At 50.5% G+C, this 27964-nt stretch overlaps 2 protein-coding genes and 1 long non-coding RNA gene across 7 annotated transcripts; 2 read left to right on the plus strand and 1 right to left on the minus strand.

The window, feature by feature from the left end:
• Positions 1-1221: 1221 nt before the first annotated feature.
• On the plus strand, positions 1222-10888 carry LOC127464750 (histone-lysine N-methyltransferase 2B-like; the record flags this gene model as incomplete). The annotated part of the gene is made up of 5 exons (XM_051775222.1): positions 1222-1402; positions 2150-2260; positions 4032-4115; positions 5337-5466; positions 10612-10888. Coding segments are annotated over 5 exons (782 nt in total), but the record flags the coding sequence as incomplete, so codon positions are not given.
• Positions 10889-10955: 67 nt separating this feature from the next.
• On the plus strand, positions 10956-11541 carry LOC127464749 (uncharacterized). 3 transcript variants are annotated; one of them, XR_007901575.1, is made up of 3 exons: positions 10956-11199; positions 11240-11279; positions 11339-11541. It is a non-coding gene; the product is annotated as an uncharacterized LOC127464749 (long non-coding RNA). The 3 variants fall into 3 exon arrangements; XR_007901576.1 differs by having other exon boundaries at positions 11240-11259; XR_007901574.1 differs by having other exon boundaries at positions 10956-11179.
• A 685-nt stretch (positions 11542-12226) lies between these two features.
• LOC127464748 (uncharacterized) lies at positions 12227-19149 on the minus strand. Of its 3 annotated transcripts, XM_051775218.1 has the most exons (6): positions 18980-19149; positions 16999-17112; positions 16134-16190; positions 14809-14931; positions 13091-13204; positions 12270-12883 (listed from the first exon to the last, which is right to left on the minus strand). In XM_051775218.1, exons 1-6 carry the CDS (start codon positions 19121-19123, stop codon positions 12797-12799), a joined length of 639 nt encoding a protein of 212 aa, XP_051631178.1. In that variant the 5' UTR covers positions 19124-19149; the 3' UTR covers positions 12270-12796. The 3 variants fall into 3 exon arrangements, with proteins under 3 accessions (XP_051631181.1, XP_051631179.1, XP_051631178.1); XM_051775221.1 differs by lacking the exon at positions 14809-14931 and having other exon boundaries at positions 12227-12883; XM_051775219.1 differs by lacking the exon at positions 13091-13204 and having other exon boundaries at positions 12248-12883.
• Between the last annotated feature and the right edge of the window lie 8815 nt (positions 19150-27964).

Below are 27964 nucleotides of genomic sequence, written 5' to 3' on the forward strand. Positions count from 1 at the left end.
CGCCTCCTGGGCATGCACCACGACCCCAAATCCCCCCCAAATCCACTCTTAACCCCCCCAAATCCCCTTTTAACCTCCCAAATCCCTCCAATATCCCCTTTTAACCCCCTAAAATCCCCTTTTAACCCCCTAAAATCCCCTTTTAACCCCCAAAATTCCCCTAAAATCCCCTTTTAACCCCCCAATATCCCCCTTTAACCCCCCAATATCCCCCTTTTAACCCCCCAAAATCCCCTTTTAACCCCCAAAATCCCCTTTAAATCCCCTTTAACCCCCCAAAATCCCCTTTTAACCCCCCAAAATCCCCTTTAAATGCCCCAAACCCTCCCGAAACTTCCCGAAATTTTTTTTAAACCCCCCCCAAATTTTTTTTTAACCCTTTTTTCCCCCCCAGGGATGAGCGGGCTCCGTCTCCTGGGCATGCACCACGACCCCAAATCCCCCCCAAATCCACTCTTAACCCCCCCAAATCCCCTTTTAACCTCCCAAATCCCTCCAATATCCCCTTTTAACCCCCTAAAATCCCCTTTTAACCCCTCAAAAATCTCCTTTTAACCCCCAAAATTCCCCTAAAATCCCCTTTTAACCCCCCAATATCCCCCCAATATCCCCTTTTAACCACCCCCCAATATCCCCCTTTAACCCCCCAATATCCCCTTTAACCCCCCAATATCCCCTTTTAACCCCCCAATATCCCCTTTTAACCCCCAAAATCCCCTTTAAATGCCCCAAACCCTCCCGAAACTTCCCGAAATTTTTTTTTAACCTCCCCCAAATTTTTTTTTAACCCTTTTTTTCCCCCAAAACCCCTCCAGGGATGAGCGGGCTGCGCCTCCTGGGCATGCACCACGACCCCAAATCCCCCCAAAATCCTCTTTTAACCCCCCAAATCCCCTTTTAACCTCCCAAATCCCTCCAATATCCCCTTTTAACCCCCCAAAATCCCCTTTTAACCCCTCAAATCCCCCCCGAACCCCCCCAAATTTTTTTTAAACCCCCCCAAAATATTTTTTAACCTCCCCAAATCTTTTTTATCCCTCCAGGGATGAGCGGGCTCCGTCTCCTGGGCATGCACCACGACCCCAAATCCCCCCAAAATCCCCTTTTAACCCCCCAAAATCCCCTTTAAATGCCCCAAACCCTCCCGAAACTTCCCGAAATTTTTTTTAAACCCCCCCAAATTTTTTTTTAACCCTTTTTTTCCCCCCAAAACCCCTCCAGGGATGAGCGGGCTGCGCCTCCTGGGCATGCACCACGACGCCGTGGTGTTCCTGCTGGAGCAGCTCCCCGGGGCCGGGTCCTGCCGCCGGTACCGGTTCCGGTACCACCCCCGCAGGGACCCCCCCAAAAACCAACCCCCCCGGAACCCCTCGGGCTGCGCCAGGGCAGAGCTCTACGTGCGGTACTGGGAGGGGACTGGGAGGGACTGGGGGGGACTGGGAGGGGAGTGGAGGGGAGTGGGGGGCACTGGGAGGGACTGGGAGGGATTTAGGGGGGACTGGGAGGGACTGGGAGGGGACTGGGAGGGACTGGGAGGGGATTGGGAGGGACTGGGAGGGGACTGGGAGGGACTGGGAGGGGACTGGGAGGGACTGGGAGGGGACTGGGAGGGACTGGGAGGGGATTGGGAGGGATTGGGAGGGACTGGGAGGGACTGGGGGTTACTGGGGGATACTGGGAGCTACTGGGGGATACTGGGAGCTACTGGGGGGAACTGGGGGTTACTGGGGGATACTGGGGGGCACTGGGAGCTACTGGGAGCCACTGGGGGATACTGGGAGCTACTGGGGGGCACTGGGAGCTACTGGGGGGCACTGGGAGCTACTGGGGGCTACTGGGAGCTACTGGGGTCACTGGGAGCTACTGGGGGGAACTGGGAGTGACTGGGGGATACTGGGAGCTACTGGGGGGGTACTGGGAGTTACTGGGGGGGTCCCCCCATGGGTGGGGGGGGTCCCAAAATCCTCCCAAATCCCCCCACCCCAAACCCCCCCTTTATCGACACCAGGGGGGCACCCACAGGGTGGGGGTTTTTTGGGGGGGTCCCCCACGGCTCGGGGGGTCCCCCGTGGGTCTGGAGGGGTCACCCATGGGTGGGGAGCCCCCCCTAAACCCCCCCAAATTTTGGTGTGTGTCCCCCCCCCCCCAGGAAATGCACCTTCGACATGTTCAGCTTTTTGGCCTCCCAGCACCGGGCCCTCCCCCAGGGACCCCCCCCGCGGGAGGAGGAGGAGGACGAGGTGCAGCTGAAGCCCACCCGGTGAGGAACCACCCTTGGGTGCCCCCCCCAGCCCCCCCAAAAATCTCGGGGACCCCCCAAAAAAATTTGGGTCACCGCCCCCCATAGTAGTCAATGGGTAGACCTGTTGTCTGGGACATTTGGGACCCCCTCCCTGGATATCTGAGACCCCCCCAAATACCTGAGACCCCCCCAGCACCCCTGGGGGACCCCCCAAAATCTCAGGGACCCCCCAAAATCTCGGGGACCCCCCAAAAATCTCGGCAACCCCCCCCAAAATTTGCGTCACACCCCCCCCCATAGAAATCAATGGGTAGACCTGTTGTCTGGGACATTTGGGACCCCCTCCCTGGATATCTGGGACCCTCCCCAAATACCTGAGACCCCCCCAGCACCCCTGGGTGCCCCCCCAGACTTCTGGGACACCCCAAAATCTCGGGGACCCCCCAAAAATCTCAGGGACCCCCCCAAATTTTGGGTCATTTTCCCCCGTAGAAGTCAATGGGTAGACCTGTTGTCCGGGAGATTTGGGACCCCCTCCCTGGATATCTGGGACCCTCCCCAAATACCTGAGACCCCCCCAGCACCCCTGGGTGCCCCCCCAGACTTCTTGGACACCCCAAAATCTCGGGGACCCCCCAAAATATCTCAGGGACCCCCCCAAATTTTGGGTCATTTTCCCCCGTAGAAGTCAATGGGTAGACCTGTTGTCCGGGAGATTTGGGACCCCTCCCTGGATATCTGAGACCCCCCCAAATACCTGAGACCCCCCCCAGCACCCCTGGGTGCCCCCCCCAGACTCCCCCAAACACCTGGGCCCCCCCAGAATCTCAGGGACCCCCCAAAAATCTCAGGGACCCCCCAAAATTTGGCTCACACCCCCCCCCCCATAGAAACCAATGGGTAGACCTGTTGTCCCACACACCTGGGGGGGGGGGGATTTTGGGGTGTCCCATTTTTGGGGGGTTTTAGGAGAATTTGGGGGGTTTTGGGGGGACCCCGAAATTCAGGGGGACACCCTGACGCCCCCCCAAGGGGGGGGAGTTTGGGGCTCCCATGGGGTGGATTTGGGGGGGATTTTGAGGGGTTTTGGGTGAATTTTGAGGGATTTTGGGATATTTGGGGTTCCTTGTTTTCGGGGGCATTTGGGGGTTTTGGGGGGATTTGGGGGGGTCTCGGGGGGTTCCCCAAAATCCGGGGGGACCCCCTGACACCCCCCCCGGGGGGGGGAATTTGGTGTCCCCATGGGGTGGATTTGGGGTGAATTTTGGGGGGTTTTGGGGCTGGTTTGGGGTGGATTTGGGGGATTTTGGGGTTCCTTGTTTTCGGGGGAATTTGGGGGTTTTTGGGGGAATTTGGGGGGGTCTCGGGGGGACCCCCAAAATCCGGGGGGACCCCCTGAGGCCCCCCCCAGAGGAGGAATTTGGTGTCTCTATGGGGTGGATTTGGGGTGGATTTTGGGGCTGTTTTTGGGGGGATTTGGGGGATTTTGGGGTTCCTCGTTTTTGGAGGGATTTGGGGGTTTTTGGGAGATTTGGGGGGGTCTCGGGGGGTTCCCCAAAATCTGGGGGGACCCCCTGACGCCCCCTCATGGGGTGGATTTTGGGTGGATTTTGAGGGGTTTTGGGGGTGTTTTTGAGAGGTTTTGGGTGGATTTGGGGTGAATTTTGAGGGATTTTGGGGGGATTTTGGGGTTCCTCATTTTCGGGGGGATTTGGGGGTTTTTGGGGGTATTTGGGGGGGTCTCGGGGGGTCCCCCAAAATCCGGGGGGACCCCCTGACGCCCCCCCAGCCGCGCCACCAGCCTGGAGCTGCCCATGGCCATGAGATTCCGGCACCTCAAGAGAACGGCCAAGGAGGCCGTGGGGGTCTATCGGTGAGAGCCGGGGGGGCACCTGGGGGCACCTGGGGGGCACCTGGGGGGCACCTGGGCGCACCTGGGGGCACCTGGGGGCACCTGGAGGGCATTGGGGGGCACCTGGAGGCACCTGGACACACCTAGGGGGCACTGGGGGGCAGCTGGGCACACCTGAGATGGCACACCTGGGGGCACCTGAGATACACCTGGGCACACCTGGGGGCACCTGGGCACACCTGGGGGGCACCTGGGACACACCTGGGCGCACCTGGGGGCACCTGGGGGCACCTGGGATACACCTGGGCACACCTGGGGACACCTGGGCACACCTGGGGGCACCTGGGGGCACCTGGGGGGCACCTGGGGGGCACCTGGGGGCACCTGGGCGCACCTGAGATACACCTGGGGGGCATCTGGGCACACCTGGGGGCACCTGGGGGCACCTGGGACACACCTGGGGGCACCTGGGGGGCAGCTGGGGGCACCTGGGCACACCTAGGGACACCTGGGATACACCTGGGGGCACCTGGGGGCACCTGGGCACACCTGGGGGTGGTTGTTACACACCTGGGCACACCTGGGGGTGGTTGTTACACACCTGGGGCACACCTGGGCACACCTGGGCACACCTGGGGGCACCTGGACACACCTGGACACACCTGGGGTGGTTGTTACACACCTGGACACATCTGGGCACACCTGGGGTACACCTGGGGGCACCTGGGGGTGGTTGTTACACACCTGGGCACACCTGGGACACACCTGGGCAGACCTGGGCACACCTGGGGGTGATTGTTACACACCTGGGCACACCTGGACACACCTGGGGGTCACTTGGACACACCTGGGCACACCTGGGGGTGGTTGTTACACACCTGGGCACACCTGGGGGTGGTTGTTACACACCTGGGCACACCTGGGGGTGGTTGTTACACACCTGGGACACACCTGGGCACACCTGAGGGTGATTGTTACACACCTGGGGCACACCTGGGCACACCTGGGGGGCACCTGGGCACACCTGGGGTACACCTGGGGGCACCTGGGGGGCACCTGGGGGTGGTTGTTACACACCTGGGACACACCTGGGACACACCTGGGCACACCTGGTCATACCTGGGGCACACCTGGGCACACCTGGGCACACCTGGGGGTCACCTGGGGGCACCTGGGACACACCTGGGGGTCACCTGGGCACACCTGGGCACACCTGGGCACACCTGTCCCCCCCCCCCCCAGGTCGGCCATCCACGGGCGGGGCCTGTTCTGCAAGCGCAACATCGAGGCGGGCGAGATGGTGATCGAATACTCCGGCATCGTCGTGCGCTCCGTCCTCACCGACAAGAGGGAGAAGTTCTACGACAGCAAGGTGGGCGGGGGGGCCCCGAATTCGGGGAGAAAAACCCCAAAAACGGGGAAAAATCGCCTCGGAAATGGGGGGGAGGGGCCTGGAAACGGGGGGAGGGGTCTGGAAAGGGGAGGAGTCTGAAAATGGGAGGAGGGGCTTAAAAATGGGAGGAGGGGCCTAAAAATGGAGGAGATTTTAAAAAATGGGGGAGAGGAGCCTAAAAATGGGGAGGGGACCCCAAAATTTGGGGAGAGAGACCCCAAAAATGGGGAAAATCAGCTCGGAAATGTGGGGGAGGGGCCTGGAAACGGGGAGGAGTCTGAAAATGGGGGGAGGGGCCTAAAAATGGAGGAGATTTTAAAAGTAGGGGGGAGGAGCCTAAAAATGGGGAGGGGACCCCGAATTCGGGGAGAAAAACCCCAAAAACGGGGGAAAATCGCCTCGGAAATGGGGGGGAGGGGCCTGGAAAATGGGAGGAGTCTGAAAAGGGGAGGAGCCTAAAAATGGGAGGAGGGGCTTAAAAATGGAGGAGATTTTAAAAAATGGGGGAGAGGAGCCTAAAAATGGGGAGGGGACCCCAAAATTTGGGGAGAAAAACCCCAAAAATGGGGAAAATCGCCTCGGAAATGTGGGGGAGGGGCCTGGAAACGGGGGGAGGAGTCTGAAAAGGGGAGGAGTCTGAAAATGGGAGGAGGAGCCGAAAAATGGAGGAGAAACCCCAAAATTTGGGGAAAGAGACCCCAAAATTGAGTCAAAATTGAGCCAAAATCTGGCCCAAAATTGAGTCAAAATTGAGTCAAAAATCATCCAAAATTGAGTCAAAATCTGACCCAAAATTAAGTCAAAATTGAGTCAAAATTAAGTCAAAATTAACCCAAAATTGAATCAAAATGGAGCCAAAACCTGACCCAAAATTGACTCATTTTTGGCTCCATTTTGGCTCCGTTTTTGCTCAATTTTGACTCATTTTTGACTCAATTTTGGGCTGGGTTTTGGCTCAAATTTGGGTGATTTTTGACTTCATTTTGGCTCCATTTTTGCTCAATTTTGACTCATTTTTGGCTCAATTTTGGGTTAATTTTGACTTAATTTTGGTCCAGATTTTGGCTCAATTTCGGGGGATTTTTGGGTCAATTTTGACTCATTTTTGGCTCCATTTTGACTCATTTTTTGCTCATTTTTGGGTGATTTTTGACTCAATTTTGGGCCAGGTTTTGACTCAATTTTGGCTCAATTTTGGGCCAGGTCTTGGCTACAATTTGGGTGATTTTTGACTCAATTTTGGGCCAGGTTTTGACTCAATTTTGACTCGATTTTGGCTCCATTTTTGCTCAATTTTGACTCATTTTTCGCTCAATTTTGGGTCAATTTTGGCTCATTTTTGGCTCAATTTTGACTCATTTTTTAGCTTAATTTTTGCTCAATTTCGACTCATTTTTGCCTCCATTTTTGCTCAACTTTTGAGTCCAAATGGAGCAAAAATGAGCCAAAATTCACCCAAAAATCCCCCAAAAATCCCTCAAAATGAGTCAAAAACGTCCCCCTTGCAGGGCATTGGGTGCTACATGTCCCCAACCCTTGACTATGTCCCCAAAAATCACCCAAAATTGAGCCTAAGCTTGACCCAAAATTGAGTCAAAATTGAATCAAGACCTGACCCAAAATTGAGTCAAAACTTGGCCCAAAAATGAGCAAAAATTGAGCAAAATTGAGCAAAAATGGAGCCAAAAATGAGTCAAAATTAATCAAAAATGAGTCAAAATTGACCCAAAAATCACCTAAAATTTAACCAAAACCTGGCCCAAAACTGAGTGAAAATCACCCAAAAATGAGTCAAAATGAATCAAAAATGAGTCAAAATGAATCAAAAATGAGTCAAAATTGAGCAAAAACCTGGCCCAAAATTGAATCAAAATTGAGCAAAAATGACTCAAAATTGACCCAAAAATCATCCAAAACTGAGTCAAAACCCGGCCCAAAAATGAGCAAAAATTAAGCAAAATTGAGTCAAAATGGAGCCAAAATTAAGTCAAAATTGACCCAAAATCCCCCAAAATGACCCCAAAACCGCTTCCCCCCCAGGGCATCGGGTGCTACATGTTCCGCATCGACGAGGCCGAGGTGGTGGACGCCACCATGCACGGCAGCTAAAATTGAGCAAAAACTGAGCCAAAAATCAGTCAAAATTGAGCAAAAATGGAGCCAAAATCGAGTCAAAACGTGGCCCAAAATTGAGCAAAAATGGAGCCAAAATTGACTCATTTTTTGCTCCATTTTGACTCATTTTGGCTTGATTTTGATTCATTTTTGGCTCAATTTTGGGCGATTTTTGACTCAATTTTGGGCCGGGATTTGACTCAATTTTGACTCAATTTTGGGCCAAGTTTTGACTCAATTTTGGCTCATTTTTGGCTCCATTTTTGCTCAATTTTGACTCATTTTTGGCTCAATTTTGGGTGATTTTTGACTCAATTTTTGACCAGGTTTTGACTCAATTTTGGGTGATTTTTGACTCAATTTTGGCTCCATTTTTGCTCAGTTTTGACTCATTTTTGGCTCAATTTTAGGCCAGGTTTTGACTCAATTTTGGGCCAGGTTTTGACTCAATTTTGACTCGATTTTGGCTCCATTTTTGCTCAATTTTGACTCGATTTTGGCTCCATTTTTGCTCAATTTTGACTCATTTTTGGCTTGATGTTGAGTCAATTTTTGGACAATTTTGGGCCAAATTTTGACTTGATTTTGGGTCGGGTTTTGACCCAATTTTTGCTCAATTTTGACTTGATTTTACCTCCATTTTTGCTCAACTTTTGAGTCCAAACTGACCCAAAAATCCCCCCAAAATGACCCCAAAACCGCTTCCCCCGCAGGGCATCGGGTGCTACATGTTCCGCATCGACGAGGCCGAGGTGGTGGACGCCACCATGCACGGCAGCTAAAATTGAGCAAAAACTGAGCCAAAAATGACTCAAAATTGAGCAAAAATGGAGCCAAAATCGAGTCAAAACGTGGCCCAAAATTGAGTCAAAATAGAGCCAAAATTGACTCATTTTTGACTCCATTTTGACTCATTTTTGACTCAACTTTGGGTGATTTTTGACTCAATTTTTGACCAGGTTTTGACTCAATTTTGACTCATTTTTGGCTCAATTTTGGGCCAGGTTTTGCCTCAATTTTGGGTGATTTTTGACTCAATTTTGACCAGGTTTTGACTCAAATTTGGGTGATTTTTGACTCAATTTTAGACTGGGTTTTGACTCGTTTTTGGCTCCATTTTTGCTCAATTTTGACTCATTTTTGGCTCCGTTTTTGCTCAAATTTGACTCGATTTTGGCTCCGTTTTTGCTCAATTTTGGCTCGATTTTGGCTCCATTTTTGCTCAATTTTGACTCGATTTTGGCTCCATTTTTGCTCAATTTTGACTCAATTTTGGCTTGATTTTGAGTCAATTTTTGGCTCAATTTTGGGCCGGGTTTTGACTCAATTTTGACTCCTTTTTTAGCTTAATTTTTGCTCAATTTCGACTCATTTTTGCCTCCATTTTTCCTCAACTTTTGAGTCCGAATTGAGTCCAAATGAGCCAAAATCAGCCAAAAATGACCCCCCCTGTCCCCTCTCCCCCAGGGCATCGGGTGCTACATGTTCCGCATCGACGAGGCCGAGGTGGTGGACGCCACCATGCACAGCAGCTAAAATTGAGCAAAAACTGAGCCAAAAATGAGTCAAAATTGAGCAAAAATGGAGCCAAAATCGAGTCAAAACGTGGCCCAAAATTGAGCAAAAATGGAGCCAAAATTGACTCATTTTTTGCTCCATTTTGACTCATTTTGGCTTGATTTTGACTCATTTTTGGCTCAATTTTGGGCGATTTTTGACTCAATTTTGGGCCGGGATTTGACTCAATTTTGACTCAATTTTGGGCCAAGTTTTGACTCAATTTTGGCTCATTTTTGGCTCCATTTTTGCTCAATTTTGACTCATTTTTGGCTCAATTTTGGGTGATTTTTGACTCAATTTTTGACCAGGTTTTGACTCAATTTTGGGTGATTTTTGACTCAATTTTGGCTCCATTTTTGCTCAATTTTGACTCATTTTTGGCTCAATTTTAGGCCAGGTTTTGACTCAATTTTGGGCCAGGTTTTGACTCAATTTTGACTCGATTTTGGCTCCATTTTTGCTCAATTTTGACTCGATTTTGGCTCCATTTTTGCTCAATTTTGACTTGATTTTGGCTTGATGTTGAGTCAATTTTTGGACAATTTTGGGCCAAATTTTGACTTGATTTTGGGTCGGGTTTTGACCCAATTTTTGCTCAATTTTGACTTGATTTTACCTCCATTTTTGCTCAACTTTTGAGTCCAAACTGACCCAAAAATCCCCCCAAAATGACCCCAAAACCGCTTCCCCCGCAGGGCATCGGGTGCTACATGTTCCGCATCGACGAGGCCGAGGTGGTGGACGCCACCATGCACGGCAGCTAAAATTGAGCAAAAACTGAGCCAAAAATGAGTCAAAATTGAGCAAAAATGGAGCCAAAATCGAGTCAAAACGTGGCCCAAAATTGAGTCAAAATAGAGCCAAAATTGACTCATTTTTGACTCCATTTTGACTCATTTTTGACTCAACTTTGGGTGATTTTTGACTCAATTTTTGACCAGGTTTTGACTCAATTTTGACTCATTTTTGGCTCAATTTTGGGCCAGGTTTTGCCTCAATTTTGGGTGATTTTTGACTCAATTTTGACCAGGTTTTGACTCAAATTTGGGTGATTTTTGACTCAATTTTAGACTGGGTTTTGACTCGTTTTTGGCTCCATTTTTGCTCAATTTTGACTCATTTTTGGCTCCGTTTTTGCTCAAATTTGACTCGATTTTGGCTCCGTTTTTGCTCAATTTTGGCTCGATTTTGGCTCCATTTTTGCTCAATTTTGACTCGATTTTGGCTCCATTTTTGCTCAATTTTGACTCAATTTTGGCTTGATTTTGAGTCAATTTTTGGCTCAATTTTGGGCCGGGTTTTGACTCAATTTTGACTCCTTTTTTAGCTTAATTTTTGCTCAATTTCGACTCATTTTTGCCTCCATTTTTCCTCAACTTTTGAGTCCGAATTGAGTCCAAATGAGCCAAAATCAGCCAAAAATGACCCCCCCTGTCCCCTCTCCCCCAGGGCATCGGGTGCTACATGTTCCGCATCGACGAGGCCGAGGTGGTGGACGCCACCATGCACGGCAGCGCCGCGCGCTTCATCAACCACTCGTGCGAGCCCAACTGCTACTCGCGGGTCATCCACGTGGAGGGCCACAAGCGCATCGTCATCTTCGCCCTGCGCCGCATCCTGCGCGGCGAGGAGCTCACCTACGACTACAAGTTCCCCATCGAGGAGCCCGCCGCCAAGCTGCCCTGCAACTGCGGCGCCCGCCGCTGCCGGCGCTTCCTCAACTGACCTCGGGGGGGTCTTTGGGGGGGGCGAAAAGGGGGTCGGAGGGAAGTTATGGGGGGAAAAAGGGGGTCTGGAGGAGGCGGAGGGTCGCGGGGAGGTGGTGGAGGTGCCTCGGGTCAACCGGGAGGCCTGGGGGTCAACTGGGAGGTGTGGGGGTCAACCGAGAGTTGTGGGGGTCGACCAGGAGTCTTGGGGGTCAACCAAGAGTGATGGAGGTCAACCAAGAGTTGTGGAGGTCAACCAGGAGTCTTGGGGGTCAACCAGGAGTTGTAGGGGTCAACCAAGAGTTGTGGAGGTCAACCAAGAGTCTTGGGGGTCAACCAGGAGTTGTAGGGGTTGACCAGGAGTCATGGAGGTCAACTAAGAGTGGTGGAGGTCAACCAAGAGTCTTGGAGGTCAACCAGAGTGATGGAGGTCAACCAAGAGTCTTGGGAGTCAACCAAGAGTGATGGAGGTCAACCAAGAGTCTTAGGGGTCAACCAAGAGTCATGGAGGTCAACCAAGAGTCATGGAGGTCAACCAAGAGTGATGGAGGTCAACCAAGAGTCTTGGAGGTCAACCAAGAGTGATGGAGGTCAACCAAGAGTCTTGGGGGTCAACCAAGAGTTGTGAAGGTCAACCAGGAGTTGAGGTTCTCCCGAAGTCCCCCGAGACGCCTCCAGCGTCTCGGGGGTGGTATTTTTTTGGTGGGGGGGTTGTTTCGGGTTTTGTATGTTAATTTAAAGGCGGCGCCAGCCCCGCCCACAATAAAGACTCTGATTGGTTTGGGAGACTCTCTGCTTAAGGGGGGGGGGTCGGGGTAGGGGGGGGACACCCCCAAAATCCCCCCAAATCCTGGCGAACTCCCCCAAAAAACGCTGTTATGGCGGTTCTGGGCCTACAACTCCCATCATGCCCCGCGGCGCCCTTAGAGCGCCATTACGCCTCGCCTACAATTCCCATCGTGCTCCGCGGCGCCCATAGGGCGCCATTATCTTGGTCCTACAACTCCCATGATGCCCCGCGGCGCCCACAGAGCGCCATTACAGCGCGCCTACAACTCCCATCGTGCCCCGCGGCGCCCATAGAGAAGCGTTGGCGCCCCGCCCTCCCCGAACTACAACTCCCGTGATGCCCCTCGCCGACTTCCGGCCTTTACCCCCCTCCCCTCACGCCGCGGCCGCCATTTTGGGGGGTTTAAATTTAGGCGGGATCCCCCTTTTTTTTTTTTTCCTAAATTTTTAGGGTTTAAACTGCCGGAAAATCCCCCTTTTTCTTCATTAGGAATAATTAAATTGAGGGAAAAACCCTCTTTTCTCGATTTTTTTGGAAAAGGAGCCCCTTTTCGAGGTTGAAATGGAGGGCCAAGCCCCCGGTTTTTCCCTCCTTTCAAAGGGGGGGTTAAATCGAAGGAAACGCAGCTTTTCTTTTTTTTTTTTTTTTCCCCATCATTTTGAGGGTTTTAATTTAAACATCTTTTTTTTTTTTTAAATTGGGAGGGAATTTTCCCTTTTTTGGTCATTTCGGGGGTTAAATTGGAGTAGGAAAAAAACCTCTTTTTAGGGTTTGAACTCACTCCAGGGGGATGGAAAAAAAAGAAGGAAATACCGTTGAATTTTTTATTTTTTTTTTTTTCTGGCTAAATATGATTTGCTTTTATTTATTTGCTTGGTTTTATTTTTTTTTTTTTAATTTTTTTTTTTTTTTAATTTTTTTAATTCCGTTTAAAAAATTCGAAACTGTCCGTGAAAATATTGACATTTCATTAATTAACTGACAAATAAAATTAAAAGGTTTAACGATCACATAATATAAATTAACATTTATATAATTTTTAACATTTCCTTGATTTTGATATTTCTGTTTCTATTATTATTCCGGGAAGGCACGAGGTGGGCGGAGCCAGACACGCCCCCTCAGCCGCCATTGGTCCTTATTGAGGGGCGGGGTCGCCGGTGGGCGTGGCCTCTGCAGGCCCCGCCCCCACGCCGGGCAGGGCCGTCTGGTAAATCACCACGGGCTGGAGGAAAAGGGGGCGTGGTCAGAGCCAGGCCACGCCCCCTAGAAACCACACCCCTTCCTATATATGGAAGCTCCACCCCTCCTTTAGCCCCGCCCATTTCTCAAAGGGAAGCCCCGCCCCTTCACCGGTAGTATATGAAGGCCCCGCCCCCTTTGAAATAAGCCCCTCCCTCCCTTTTTAGGCCACGCCCCCCTCGTCACTCACTGGCTGGATCCGTTTGGGGCGGGCCCTGGTGGCGGCAACCGCACCAATCACGGCAAGCCCCGCCCCCGCCGCCGATGACGTCATCAGGAGCACGTGGGTGCCCAGCAGGACCCGCTGGGGGAGGGGGAGGGAACAAAAGTCACCCAAAACGGCCCAAAATTGGGTGAAAATTGGGTCAAAATTGAGCAGAAATTGAGCAAAAATCGAGGTAAAATTGAGGTAAAAATGAGGCAAAATTGACCCAAAATTGAGTCAAAAATTGGCCCAAAATTGAGTCAAAAATGATACAGAATTGAGCAAAAATTGAGGTAAAAATGAGTCAAAAATGACCCAAAATTGAGTCAAAATTGGAGCCAAAATTGAGTCAAAAATGAGCTAAAAATGAGGCAAAATTGGGGCAAAACTGAGGTAAAATTGAGGCAAAATTGAGGTAAAAATGAGTCAAAAATGGCCCAAAATTGAGTCAAAATTGGAGCCAAAATTGAGTCAAAAATGATACAAAATTGAGTCAAAAATTGAGGTAAAAATGAGTCAAAATTGACCCAAAACTGAGTCAAAAATGATACAAAATTGAGTCAAAATTGAGCTAAAAATGAGGAAAAATTGAGGCAAAATTGAGTCAAAAATGATACAAAATTGAGTCAAAATTGAGCTAAAAATGAGGCAAAATTGGGGCAAAATTGAGGTAAAAATGAGGCAAAATTGACCCAAAATTGAGTCAAAAATGGAGCCAAAAATTAGTAAAAAATTATACAAAATTGAGTCAAAATTGACCCAAAATTGAGTCAAAAATGATATGAAATTGAGGTGAAATTGAGGTAAAATTGAGGTAAAAATGAGCCAAAATTGACCAAAAATTGAGTCAAAAATGATCCAAAATTGAGTCAAAAATGGAGCCAAAAATGAGTCAAAATTGAGGTAAAATTGAGTCAAAATTGAGCCCAAAATGACTAAAATGAGTCAAAACTAATGGAAAATTAAGTCAAAAATAAGTCAAAATTGACCCCAAAAACGATCCCAAACTGACCAAAAAATTGAGTCAAAATTGACCTTAAAATGACCCAAAATTGACCCAAAAATTGAGTCAAAACTGACCCAAAATTGAGTCAAAACTGACCCAAAAACTGACCCTAAAACTAAATCAAAACTCACCAAAAATTAAGTAAAAAATGAGTCAAAAATGAATCAAAATTGATCCCAAAAATTGAGTCAAAACTGACCCAAAAACCAAGTCAAAACTGACCCAAAATTGAGTCAAAATTGAACCTAAAAATGAGTCAAAACTGACCCAAAAAATGAGTTGAAACTGACCTAAAATTGAGTCTAAACTGACCCAAAAAATGAGTCAAAACTGACCCAAAATTGAGTCAAAACTGACACAAAATTGAGCCCAAAACTGGGCTAAAATTGACCCAAAACTGACCCTAAAAATGAGTCAAAACTGACCCAAAATTGAGTCAAAACTGACCCAAAATTGAACCCAAAACTGACCCAAAATTGAGTAAAAAATGAGTCAAATGACCCCAAAATGCCCCCAAATAACCCAAAAATGACCCAAAAACTGAGTCAAAACTGACCTAAAATTGAGCCCAAAACTGACCCAAAATTGAGTAAAAATTGACCTTAAAATGCTCCAAAATGACCCAAAAATGGCCCAAAATTACCCCAAATTTCCCCAAATTATCCAAACTGCCCCAAAATGCCCCGAAATGACTCACCTGGGCGGGGGGTCCCAGGTGGAAGCAGGAGGGGCACCCGTAGGCCACGAGCAGCCCCTGCAGGCCCAGGGCCAGGAAGGACACGATGGAGGCCACCACGGCCAAGGCCAGGGCGGCCCGAGCCTGGGGGGGGGAAAATGAGCCTAAACTGGGCTGAACTGGGCCAAACTGGGAGGAAATCCACCCAAAACTGGCCCAAAATTGGCCTAAAATTGGCCTAAAATTGACCCAAAAACTGAGTCAAAATTGGCCTAAAATTGACCCAAAATTAAGTTTAAATTGACCCAAAAATTGACCCAAAATTGACAAAAAATTGACCCAAAATTGACCTAAAATTGACCCAAAATTGACAAAAAATTGACCCAAAATTGACCCAAAATTAACTCAAAATTGACCAAAAATTGACCTAAAATTGACCCAAAATTGACAAAAAATTGACCCAAAATTGACCCAAAATTAACTCAAAATTGACCCAAAATCAACCAATAATTGACCCCAAAACTGACCCAAAATTGACCCAAAATTGACTCAAAATTGACCCAAAATTGACCCAAAATTGACCCAAAATCAACCAATTGACCCCAAAACTGACCTAAAATTGACTCAAAATTGACCCAAAATCCCCCAAAAATCCCCCCAAAAATTCCAAAAAATCCCCCAAAAATCCCAAAAAAATCCCCAAAAAATCCCAAAAAACCCCCAAAAAATCCCCCAAAATTCCCCAAAAATCCCCAAAAAATCCCCCAAAATCCCCCAAAAATCCCCAAAAAATCCCAAAAATCCGCCAAAAATCCCCAAAAAATCCCCCAAAAAATCCCCAAAAATCCCCAAAAAATCCCCCAAAAATCCCAAAAAAATCCCCAAAAAATCCCCCAAAATTCCCCAAAAATCCCCCAAAAATCCCCAAAAAATCCCAAAAAATCCCCAAAAAATCCCAAAAAATCCCCAAAAAAATCCCCCAAAATTCCCCAAAAATCCCCCAAAAATCCCAAAAAAATCCCCCAAAAAATCCCCCAAAAATCCCAAAAAAATCCCCAAAAAATCCCCCAAAATTCCCCAAAAATCCCCAAAAATCCCCAAAAATCCCAAAAAAATCCCCCAAAAATCCCCAAAAATCCCCAAAAAATCCCCCAAAAATCCCAAAAAATCCCCAAAAAGTCCCCAAAAATCCCCCCAAAAATCCCCAAAAAATCCCAAAAAATCCCAAAAATCCCCCAAAAATCCCCCAAAAATCCCCCAAAAAATCCCCAAAAATCCCCAAAAATCCCCAAAATCCCCAAAATGCCCAAAATGCCCCAAAATGCCCCAAACTGCCCCAAACTCACCCTGCCCTTGGAGGGTCCCTTGCCCAGCGCCGCCAACGTCGCCCCCGCCACGATCGACTGGGGGGCACCAGTTCGGACCAGTTCAGACCAGTTTGCTCCCAGTTCATCCCAGTGAGCTCCCAGTTTATCCCAGTTCAGCCCAGTGACCCTCCCAGTTCACTCCCAGTTGCTCCCAGTTCACTTCCAGTTGCTCCCAGTTCACCCCAGTGACATCCCAGTCCCTCCCAGTCCCTTCCAGTATAAACCAGTCCCTCCCAGTCCCTCCCAGTCCCTCCCAGTCCATCCCAATCCCCCCCAGTTCACTCCCAGTTCACCCCCAGTCACTCCCAGTTCATCCCAGTTCATCCCAGTCACTCACAGTCACTCCCAGTCCCTCCCAGTTCACTCCCAGTTGCTCCCAGTTGGGTTTTGGGGCTCCCAGTTCACTCCCAGTTCATCCCAGTTCACTCCCAGTTCATCCCAGTTTAGCCCAGTTCAGCCCAGTGACCCTCCCAGTTCATCCCAGTCCCTCCCAGTTCACTCCCAGTTCAGCCCAGTCCTTCCCAGTCCCTCCCAATCCCCTCCCAGTCCCTCCCAGTCCCTCCCAGTTCATCCCAGTGACCCTCCCAGTTCATCCCAGTTCACTCCCAGTTCATCCCAGTTCAGCCCAGTGACCTCCCAGTTCATCCCAGTCCCTCCCAGTTCATCCCAGTTCACCCCCACTCCCTCCCAGTCCCTCCCAGTTCACTCCCAGTTCATCCCGGTCCCCCCCAATCCCTCCCAGTCCCTCCCAGTCCCTCCCAATCCCCTCCCAGTCCCTCCCAGTCCCCCCCAACCCCCTCCCAGTCCCTCCCAGTATAAACCAGTCCCTCCCAGTCGCTCTCACCACGGGTCCCGTCCCCAGGGGGGTCCCCAGTTGGGCCCCCACGGGGTCTCCCAGGGCCACCAGCAGGGACCCCCCGAGGGCCACCTGGAGGGTCCCCACCAGCACCTGCGACACCTGCGGGGCCACCAGTGCTCCCAGTTACTCCCAGTTACCTCCCAGTTACTCCCAGTTACCTCCCAGTTACTCCCAGTTACCTCCCAGTTGCTCCCAGTTACCTCCCAGTTAGATCCCAGTACCTCCCAGTTGGGTTTTGGGGCTCCCAGTATGATTTGGGGGCTCCCAGTTGGGTTTTGGGGGCTCCCAGTTGCTCCCAGTTGCTCCCAGTTACCTCCCAGTTGCTCCCAGTTACCTCCCAGTTAGATCCCAGTTACCTCCCAGTTGGGTTTTGGGGCTCCCAGTATGATTTGGGGGCTCCCAGTTGGGTTTTGGGGGCTCCCAGTTGCTCCCAGTTGCTCCCAGTTACCTCCCAGTTACTCCCAGTTACCTCCCAGTTGCTCCCAGTTACTCCCAGTTACTCCCAGTTACTCCCAGTTACCTCCCAGTCCCTCCCAGTTACTCCCAGTTAGATCCCAGTTGCTCCCAGTTGGGTTTGGGGGCTCCCAGTTGCTCCCAGTAAGGGTTTGGATTGGTCCCAGTAAGGGTTTGGGGGCTCCCAGTTGCTCCCAGTTGCTCCCAGTTACTCCCAGTTACCTCCCAGTTGCTCCCAGTTACCTCCCAGTTAGATCCCAGTTACCTCCCAGTTGGGTTTTGGGGCTCCCAGTATGATTTGGGGGCTCCCAGTTGGGTTTGGGGGCTCCCAGTTGCTCCCAGTTGCTCCCAGTTGCTCCCAGTTACCTCCCAGTTAGATCCCAGTTAGATCCCAGTTAGATCCCAGTAAGACTTTGGGGCCTCCCAGTTGCTCCCAGTAAGGGTTTGGAGGGGTCCAGTTGCTCCCAGTTGCTCCCAGTTATTCCCAGTTACCTCCCAGTCCCTCCCAGTTGCTCCCAGTTCCCTCCCAGTTGCTCCCAGGGGGCGGGGCCAGGACTCAGGGGGCGTGGCCAAGGGTAAAGGGGCGTGACCAGAACCCAGGGGGCGTGGTCAGGGTTCAAGGGGGCGTGGTCAGGAGTCAAGGGGTGGGGTCAGGAGTCAAGGGGGCGTGGCCAGAGCCGCCATCTTGGACAACTCCCCTCCCCCTTCCCTCTAACCCCTCCCCCTCTCTCTCTAACCCCTCCCCCTTCTCTCTAGCCCCTCCCCCTCCCCCTTAACCCCTCCCCCCTCCCTCAGGGGTCACTCCGGGGTCATTCCCGCCCCTCCCCCACCCCCCCAGCGCCGCCATCTTGGAGGACGCCCCTCCCCCCTCCCTCTTCCCTCTAACCCCTCCCCCTTCTCTCTAGCCCCTCCCCCTTCTCTCTAGCCCCTCCCCCTTCTCTCTAGCCCCCTCCCTCTCCCCCTCAGCCCCTCCCCCCCTCACCGCGGGGTCACTCCGGGGTCATTCCCGCCCCTCCCCCACCCCCCCAGCGCCGCCATCTTGGATGAAACCCCTCCCCCTTCCCCTTCTCTCTAACCCCTCCCCCTCCCCCTTAGCCCCTCCCCCCTCCCTCCATGGGTCACCGCGGGGTCACTCCGGGGTCACTCCGGGGTCATTTCCACCCCTCCCCCACCCCCCAGCGCCGCCATCTTGGAGGACGCCCCTCCCCCCTCCCTCTTCCCTCTAACCCCTCCCCCTCTCTCTAGCCCCTCCCCCTTCTCTCTAGCCCCTCCCCTCTCTCTCTAACCCCTCCCCCTCCCCCTCCCCTTAACCCCTCCCCCCTCCCTCTGGGGGTCACTCCAGGGTCATTCCCGCCCCTCCCCCATCCCCCAGCGCCGCCATCTTGGAGGACGCCCCTCCCCCTTCCCCCTTCCCTCTAGCCCCTCCCCCTCTCTCTAACCCCTCCCCCTCCCTCCGGGGGTCACCGCGGGGTCACGGCGGGGTCACCGCGAGGTCACGACGGGGTCAACTCACCCCCAGCGCCAGGGGCTCCCCCCAGAGCCGCCGCCGCCGCTCGGTGGGGGAGGGGCGGGGGGGGTTGGCCCCTCCCCCTTCGCCTCCCGCCCCTCCCCCCCCCCCGCCGGGCACGATCCGGGTGAGGAGGAGAAGCTCCGACATGGCCGAGGGGGCGGGGCTTGATGGGGGCGGGGCTAAAGGGGGAGGGGCTAAAGGGGAGGGGTTAAAGGGGGAGGGGTTAAGGGGGGAGGGGGAAAGGGGGGAGGGGCTAAAGGGGGAGGGGTTAAAGGGGGAGGGGCTAAAGGGGGAGGGGTTAAAGGGGGAGGGGCTAAAGGGGGAGGGGCTAAGGGGGAGGGGCAAAGGGGGAGGGGCTAAGGGGGGAGGGGGGAAAGGGGGAGGGAGAAAAAAAATGGGGATTTTTTGGGGTAAAATGAGGATTTTTGGGGTCAAAATGAGGATTTTTGGGGGTAAATGTTGATTTTTTTGGGAAAAAAGACCATTTTGGGGTCAAAATGAGGATTTTTGGGGTCAAAATGAGGATTTTTAGGGACAAAATGGGGATTTTTGGGGGGTAAATGTGGATTTTTGGGGGATTAATGTGGATTTTTTAAGGACAAAATGAGGATTTTTGGGGGATTAATGTGGATTTTTGGGGTCAAAATGAGGATTTTTGGGGATTAATGTTGATTCTTTGGGGGTAAAATGAGGATTTTTGGGGACAAAATGGGGATTTTTGGGGGGTAAATGTGGATTTTTTTTGGGACAAATGTTGATTTTTTGGGATAAATGAGGATTTTTGGGGCCAAAATGAGGATTTTTGGGGATAAAATGAGGATTTTTAGGGACAAAATGGGGATTTTTGGGGGGTAAATGTGGATTTTTTTGGGATAAATGTGGATTTTTTAGGGACAAAATGAGGATTTTTGGGGATAAATGTTGATTTTGGGGGATAAATGTTGATTTTTTGGGGGTTAATGTTAATATTTGGGGGTAAAATGAGGATTTTTAGGGACAAAATGAGGATTTTTTGGGGGTAAATGTTGATTTTTGGGGGGTAAATGTTGATTTTTGGGGGGTAAATGTTGATTTTTGGGGGGATAAATGTGGATTTTTTGGGGATAAATGTGGATTTTTTTGGGATAAATGTTGATTTTTGGGGGATAAATGAGGATTTTTGGGGACAAAATGAGGATTTTTGGGGTAAAATGAGGATTTTTAGGGACAAAATGGGGATTTTTTTGGGATAAATGTGGATTTTGGGGGATAAATGTGGACTTTTTGGGGATAAATGTGGATTTTTGGGGTCAAAATGTGGATTTTTAGGGACAAAGTGTGGATTTTTTTGGGGATAAATGTGGATTTTGGGGGGAAAAAAGACAATTTTGGGGCCACAATGAGGATTTTTGGGGTCAAAATGAGGATTTTTGGGGACAAAATGGGGATTTTTTGGGGGTAAATGTTGATTTTTGGGAGTTAAATGTGGATTTTTTTGGGTTCAAGGGGAAATTTCGGGGTTAAAAAATCAACATTTTGGGGTCAAAATGAGGATTTCGGGGGGGGAAAAATGTGGGTTTTGGGGGGGAAAAGTGACGGGTTTGGGGCTGAAAATGGGATTTTGGGGTCCAAAAAAAATCCCGATTTCGGGAATAAACGTGGATTTTTTTGGGGTGGGGGGTTCGCAGTGAAATTTTGGGCTAATAAATCATCATTTTGGGTCCAAAAATCAACATTTTTGGGGAAGAAAAATGAGGATTTTGGGGGATAAATGTTGATTTTTTTGGGGTCTGGAAATGGGGTTTTTTGGGGGGGGGGGGAAATGGGGATTTTTTGGGGGCTCACGGTGGAATTTTGGGGTTAAAAATCGAGATTTTGGGGTCGAAATGCTCATTTTGAGGATAAATGTTGATTTTTTGGGGGGGCCAAAATGAGGATTTTTGGGGGGGGGGAAATGTTGATTTTTTGGGGGGTCCACGGGGAAATTTTGGGGCTAAAAATGGGGAATTTTGGGGCCAAAATGAGGATTTTTTTGGGGGGGAAATGAGGATTTTTTTTGGAGTCAAATGTGGATTTTTTTTATTGAATTTTGGGGAAATTTTGGGGCCAAAAATCAACATTTCGGGTCAAAATGAGGATTTTTGGGGATAAATTCATATTTTGGGGGGGTTAAAAATCTTTATTTTGGGGTCAAATTGAGGATTTTTTGGGGAAAAAATGAAACCTTTGACGCGGTCGAGGGGGCGGGGCTTAATGGGGGCGGGGCTTGGTTGGGGGTGGAGCCAAGGGGGGGCAAAGGGGGGGGGAAGGGGTCGAAAATGGTGATTTTTTGGGGGGGAAATGAGGATTTTGGGGCCAAAATGAGGATTTTTTGGGGTCAAAATGTTGATTTTTTTTTTTGGGGGGGGGGGGGTCCACGGGGAAATTTTGGGGCTAAAAATGGGGATTTTGGGGGGTCAATTCCAAGATTTTGGGGCTCAATTCCCGGATTTTGGGGTTAAATTCCAGGATTTTGGGGCTCAATTCCCGGAATTTGGGGCCCAGGGTCCGAATTTTGGGGGTTCAGGGCTCGATTTTGGGGTTAAATTCCGGAATTTTGGGGGTTCAGGGCCCGATTTTGGGGTGAAATCCCAGGATTTTGGGGCTCAAATCCAGGAATTTGGGTGTTCAGGGTCCGATTTTGGGGTTAAATTCCAGGATTTTGGGGTTGAATTCCCAGATTTTGGGGTCCAGAGTCCGAATTTTGGGGTTCAGGGTCCGATTTTGGGGTTAAATTCCCAGATTTTGGGGCTCAATTCCCGGATTTTGGGGCCCAGGGTCCGAATTTTGGGGTTCAGGGCCCGATTTTGGGGTTGAATTCCAGGATTTTGGGGCCCAGGGTCCGAATTTTGGGGATCAGGGCCCGATTTTGGGGTTAAATTCCAGGATTTTAGGGCCCAGGACCCAATTTTGGGGGTTCAGGGCTCGATTTTGGGGTTAAATTCCGGAGTTTTGGGGGTTCAGGGCCCGATTTTGGGGTTAAATCCCAGGATTTTGGGGTTAAATTCCAGGATTTTGGCGCCCAAGACCCAATTTTGGGGGTTCAGGGCTCGATTTTTGGGGCTCAAATCCAGGAATTTGGGGGTCAGGGCCCGATTTTTGGGTTAAATTCCGGAATTTTGGGGGTTCAGGGTCCGATTTTGGGGGTTAAATTCCCAGATTCTGGGGCTCAATTCCAGGATTTTGGGGTTCAGAGTCCGAATTTTGGGGGTTCAGGGCTCGATTTTTGGGTTAAATTCCGGAATTTTGGGGGTTCAGGGCCCGATTTTGGGGCTCAAATCCAGGAATTTGGGGGTTCAGGACCCGATTTTGGGGTTAAATTCCAGGATTTTGGGGCTCAATTCCCAGATTTTGGGGGTTCAGGGGCCGATTTTGGGGTTAAATTCCGGAATTTTGGGGCTCAGGGTCCGAATTTTGGGGATTCAGGGCTCGATTTTTGGGTTAAATTCCGGAATTTTGGGGTTCAGGGTCCAATTTTGGGGTTAAATTCCGGAATTTTGGGTCTCAAATCCAGGAATTTGGGGGTTCAGGGTCCGATTTTGGGGTTAAATTCCAGGATTTTGGGATTGAATTCCCAGATTTTGGGGTCCAGAGTCCGAATTTTGGGGTTCAGGGTCCGATTTTGGGGTTAAATTCCCAGATTTTGGGGCTCAATTCCAGGATTTTGGGGTTCAGAGTCCGAATTTTGGGGTTCAGGGCCCGATTTTGGGGTTAAATTCCAGGATTTTGGGGTTGAATTCCAGGATTTTGGGGCTCAGGGTCCGAATTTTGAGGGCTCAGGGCTCGATTTTGGGGTTAAATTCCGGAATTTTGGGGGTTCAGGGCCCGATTTTGGGGCTCAAATCCAGGAATTTGGGGGTTCAGGACCCGATTTTGGGGTTAAATCCCAGGATTTTGGGGTTAAATTCCGGGATTTTGGGGTTCAGGGTTGGAATTTTGGGGGTTCAGGGCCCGATTTTGGGGTTAAATTCCCAGATTTTGGGGCTCAATTCCAGGATTTTGGGGCCCAGGGTCCGAATTTTGAGGGCTCAGGGCTCGATTTTGGGTTAAATTCCGGAATTTTGGGGGTTCAGGGCCCGATTTTGGGGTTAAATTCCAGGATTTTGGGGTTGAATTCCCAGATTTTGGGGGTTCAGGGGCCGATTTTTGGGGTTAAATTCCGGAATTTTGGGGGTTCAGGGTCCGATTTTGGGGTTAAATTCCGGAATTTTGGGGGTTCAGGTCCGATTTTGGGGTTAAAATCCCGAATTTTGGGGCTCAATTCCCGGATTTCGGGGCCCGAATTTCGGGCTCGATGACGTCACCGCCGGCCCCGCCCCCTTTTTGGGGCGGCCCCACCCCCATTTTTGTGGTTTTCGCGGCTCTTTGACCCAAATTTGGGGCTCCTGACCCCAATTCGGGCCCCGATGACGTCATCGGGCGCTTCTTTTTTTTAATTAGGGCCCAATTAGTGGCTTGGTTTAATTTTGGGGGGCCTCCCCTTAAATTTGGGGGTTCGCGGGAGGCCCCGCCCCCTTTTTTGGGGGTTTTTTTTGGTTCTCGACCTAAATTGGGGGGGGCGTGGCTATGACGTCATCGCCCCGACCGGTTTTTTGGGGGTTAATTAAAAGGTTTCGGGGTTTTAATTAAAGGGTTTTTGGGGGGTCAATGATGGGTTTGGGGGCGGTGACGTCACTTAAAAGGGGCGGGGATGCGATGACGTCATGCGGGAGGGGGAGGGGCTTAAAATTGGCCCCGCCCCCTCCCGCTTGTTGAACCCGCAGGAGCCTTTTTGGGGTGAAACTCGTCGGGTTCAGGTAAAAAAAAAAGGGGATTTTGGGGGTTTTGGGGGATTTTGGGGGTGGGGGAGGGGCGGGAGGGGATTTGGGGGGGATTTGGGGGGTTTTGGGGACTTTTTGGGGGGAGTTTGGGAGATTTTGGGGGGAGTTTGGGGGTATTTTGGGGGAGTTTTGGGATGTTTTTGGGGGGAAATTTGGGATATTTTGGGGATATTTTGGGGGATTTGGGGAATTTTGGGGGGTTTTGGGGAATTTTTGGGGGGTTTTGGGGGATTTTGGGGTGGGGGAGGGGCGGGAGGGTTTTGGGGGATTTGGGGGTTTTGGGGACTTTTTGGGGGGAGTTTGGGAGATTTTGGGGGGAGTTTGAAGGGATTTGGGGGGGGAAATTTGGGGATATTTTGGGGGATTTGGGGGAATTTTGGGGGGGGTTTGGGGGGGTGGGGGAGGGGCGGGAGGGGTTTGGGGGATTTGGGGGTTTTTGGGGACTTTTTGGGGGAAGTTTGGGATATTTTGGGGGAGTTTTGGGATGTTTTTTGGGGGAAATTTGGGGATATTTTGGGGGATTTTGGGGAATTTTTGGGGGGTTTTGGGGGATTTTGGGGGTGGGGGAGGGGCGGGAGGGGTTTTGGGGGGATTCGGGGGGTTTTGGGGACTTTTTGGGGGGAGTTTGGGAGATTTTGGGAGAGTTTGGGGGTATTTTGGGGAGATTTTGGGGGAAAATTTGGGATATTTTGGGGGATTTGGGGGTATTTTGGGGGGGTTTTGGGGGGTTTTGGGGTGGGGGAGGGGCGGGAGGGGTTTTGGGGGATTTGGGGGTTTTTGGGGACTTTTTGGGGGGAGTTTGGATATTTTGGGGGTATTTTAGGGTTGTTTTGGGATGTTTTGGGATATTTGGGGGGAAATTTGGGGATATTTTGGGGGATTTGGGGAATTTTGGGGGATTTTGGGGGGGATTTTGGGGGTAGTTTGAGGAGTTTTGGGGAATTTTGGGGGGATTTGGGGAATTTTGGGGGGGTTTTGGGGGTAATTGGGTCATTCTGGGGTTTATTTGGGTCATTTTGGGGGTTATTTGGGGTCGTTTGGGGCGATTTTGGGGTTATTTTTGGTAATTTTGGGGTTATTTTGCATCATTTGGGGTCATTTGGGGTCATTTGGGGTCATTTGGGGGTAATTTTGGGATTATTTGGGGTCGTTTTGGGGCATTTTGGGTTTTATTTGGTCTTTTTGGTTAATTTTGGGTCATTTTGGACCGTTTTGGGGTCATTTTGCATCATTTGGGGTCATTCTGGGGTTTTTTTGGGTCATTTTGGGTCGTTTTGGGGTCTTTTTTGGCCATTTTGGGTCATTTTGGGTCATTTGGGGCCATTTTGGGGTCATTTTGCATCATTTTGGGGCCATTCTGGGGGGGTTTTTGGGTCATTTTGGGTCGTTTTGGGTCGTTTTGGGGTCATTTTGCAACATTGGGGGCCATTCTGGGTTTTCTTTGGGTCATTTTGGGCCATTTTGGGCCATTCTGGGTTTTTTTGGGTCATTTTGGGGTTATTTTGTATCATTTGGGGTCATTTTGGGGCATTTTGGGTCATTTGGGTGGTAATTTTGGGATTATTTGGGGGCATTTTGGGGCATTTTGGGTTTTATTTGGTCTTTTTTGGGTCATTTTGGGTCGTTTTGGGGTCATTTGGGGTCGTTTTGGGTCATTTTGGGGTCATTTTGCCTCATTTTGGGACCATTCTGGGTTTTCTTTGGGTCATTTTGGGTAATTTTGGGTCATTTTGGGTCATTTTGGGGGTTATTTTGCATCATTTTGGGTAATTTTGGGTCGTTTTGCATAATTTTGGGGCATTTTGGGTCATTTGGGGGGTAATTTTGGGGTTATTTGGGGTCATTTTTGGCCATTTTGGGGTCATTTTTGGCCATTTTGGGTCATTTTGGGGCATTTTGGGGTCATTTTGTGTCATTTTGGGTCGTTTTGTGTCATTTTGGGGGCATTTTGGGGCATTTTGGGGTCATTTGGGTCATTTTTGGCCATTTTGGGTCATTTTGGGGTCATTTTGCGTCATTTTGGGTCATTTTGGGCCATTTTGGTGTCATTTTACCTCATTTTGGGGCCATTCCGGGTTTTCTTTGGGTCATTTTGGGTAATTTTGGATCATTTTGGGGTCATTTTGGGCCATTGTGGAGTCATTTTGGGGTTATTTTGCATCATTTTTGGGGTCATTTTGGGCCATTTTGGGGTCATTTTGCGTCATTTTGGGTCGTTTTTCCTCCTTTTCCCACCCCCAGGTGGATTTTTGGGGCCGATTTCCGGGATTTCGGGTCATTTTGGGCCGGTTTTGGGGGTTCCCATGGGTCGCCTTTGCCGCTGCTGCCGCCGCCGGGGTCACCCCAAAGGTCACCCCAAAGGTCACCCCAAAGGTCACTCCAAAGGTCACCCCAAAAAACACCCCCGCAAAGCCCCGCCCCCACCCCCGGTAAGCGGCCCCTCCCCCCAGGGAGGGACTGGGAGGGACTGGGAGGGACTGGGAGGGGACTGGGAGGGACTGGGAGGGACTGGGAGGGGATTGGGAGGGACTGGGAGGGATTGGGAGGGACTGGGAGGGACTGGGAGGGATTGGGAGGGGATTGGGAGGGACTGGGAGGGACTGGGAGGGACTGGGAGGGATTGGGAGGGACTGGGAGGGACTGGGAGGGACTGGGAGGGATTGGGAGGGACTGGGAGGGACTGGGAGGGACTGGGAGGGGACTGGGAGGGACTGGGAGGGACTGGGAGGGATTGGGAGGGGATTGGGAGGGACTGGGAGGGACTGGGAGGGGACTGGGAGGGACGGGAGGGACTGGGAGGGACTGGGAGGGGATTGGGGAGGGACTGGGAGGGACTGGGAGGGATTGGGAGGGACTGGGAGGGACTGGGAGGGATTGGGAGGGGACTGGGAGGGACTGGGAGGGGACTGGGAGGGGATTGGGAGGGACTGGGAGGGACTGGGAGGGGATTGGGAGGGACTGGGAGGGACTGGGTGGGGATTGGGAGGGACTGGGAGCTCTAAAACCCAACTGGGAACTCCCCAACTCTTACTGGGAGCCCCAAACCCAAACTGGGAACCCCCCAACTCTTACTGGGAGGCCCCCAAAGCTTTACTGGGAGCAACTGGGAGCCACTGGGAGGCCCCCAACCCCAAACTGGGAACCTCCCAATTCTTACTGGGAGGTCCCCAAACCCCCCCCTAAGAAAAAAAACCCCTTTTTTTGGTTAAAATCGCGACTTTTCGGTGATTTTTTTTCCCCTCCCCCCTTTCTTTCAGCCCGCCCCGATGACGTCATCGATGACGTCACGCCTGATCCCCGCCTACATCATCTGGCCCCGCCCCTCCATCGTCACCCTGGGGGGGCCCCGCGTGGCGCTGCTGGAGGGGGGGGAAAAGCCCCAAAAATGCCCTTTTTAGCCCCAAAAATCGACGTTTTTAACCCCCCAAAAATGCCCTTTTTAACCCCAAAAATCGACATTTTTAACCCCCCAAAATGACCTTTTTTAGCCCCACAAATCGACATTTTTAACCCCCCAAAATGCCCTTTTTAACCCCAAAAATTGACATTTTTAACCCCCCAAAAATGCCCTTTTTAACCTCCAAAATTGACATTTTTAACCCCAAAAATCGACATTTTTAACCCCCCAAAAATACCCTTTTTAACCCCCAAAATCGACATTTTTACCCCCCAAAAATGCCCTTTTTAACCCTAAAAATCGACATTTTTAACCCCCCAAAAATCAACATTTTTAACCCCCAAAATCGACATTTTTACCCTCAAAAAATGCCCTTTTTAACCCCAAAAATGGACATTTTTCACCCCTCCAAAAATGCCCTTTTTAACCCCAAAAATCGACATTTAACCCCCAAAAATGCCCTTTTTAACCCCAAAAATGTACATTTTTAACCCCCCAAAAAAGCCCTTTTTAACCCCAAAAATGGACATTTTAACCCCACAAAAATGCCCTTTGTAACACCAAAAATTGACATTTTTAACCCCCCAAAATTGCCCTTTTTAACCCCAAAAATCGACGTTTTTAACCCCCAAAATCGACATTTTTAACCCCCAAAAATGCCCTTTTTAACCCCAAAATCGACATTTTTACCCCTCCAAAAATGCCCTTTTTAACCCCAAAATCGACATTCTTAACCCCCCAAAAATACCCTTT

The sequence above is a fragment of the Manacus candei genome, unplaced genomic scaffold (genome assembly GCF_025592945.1).
Source record: "Manacus candei isolate 608988 ecotype Guabito, Panama unplaced genomic scaffold, ASM2559294v1 h1tg000266l, whole genome shotgun sequence".
Taxonomy (NCBI): domain Eukaryota; kingdom Metazoa; phylum Chordata; class Aves; order Passeriformes; family Pipridae; genus Manacus; species Manacus candei.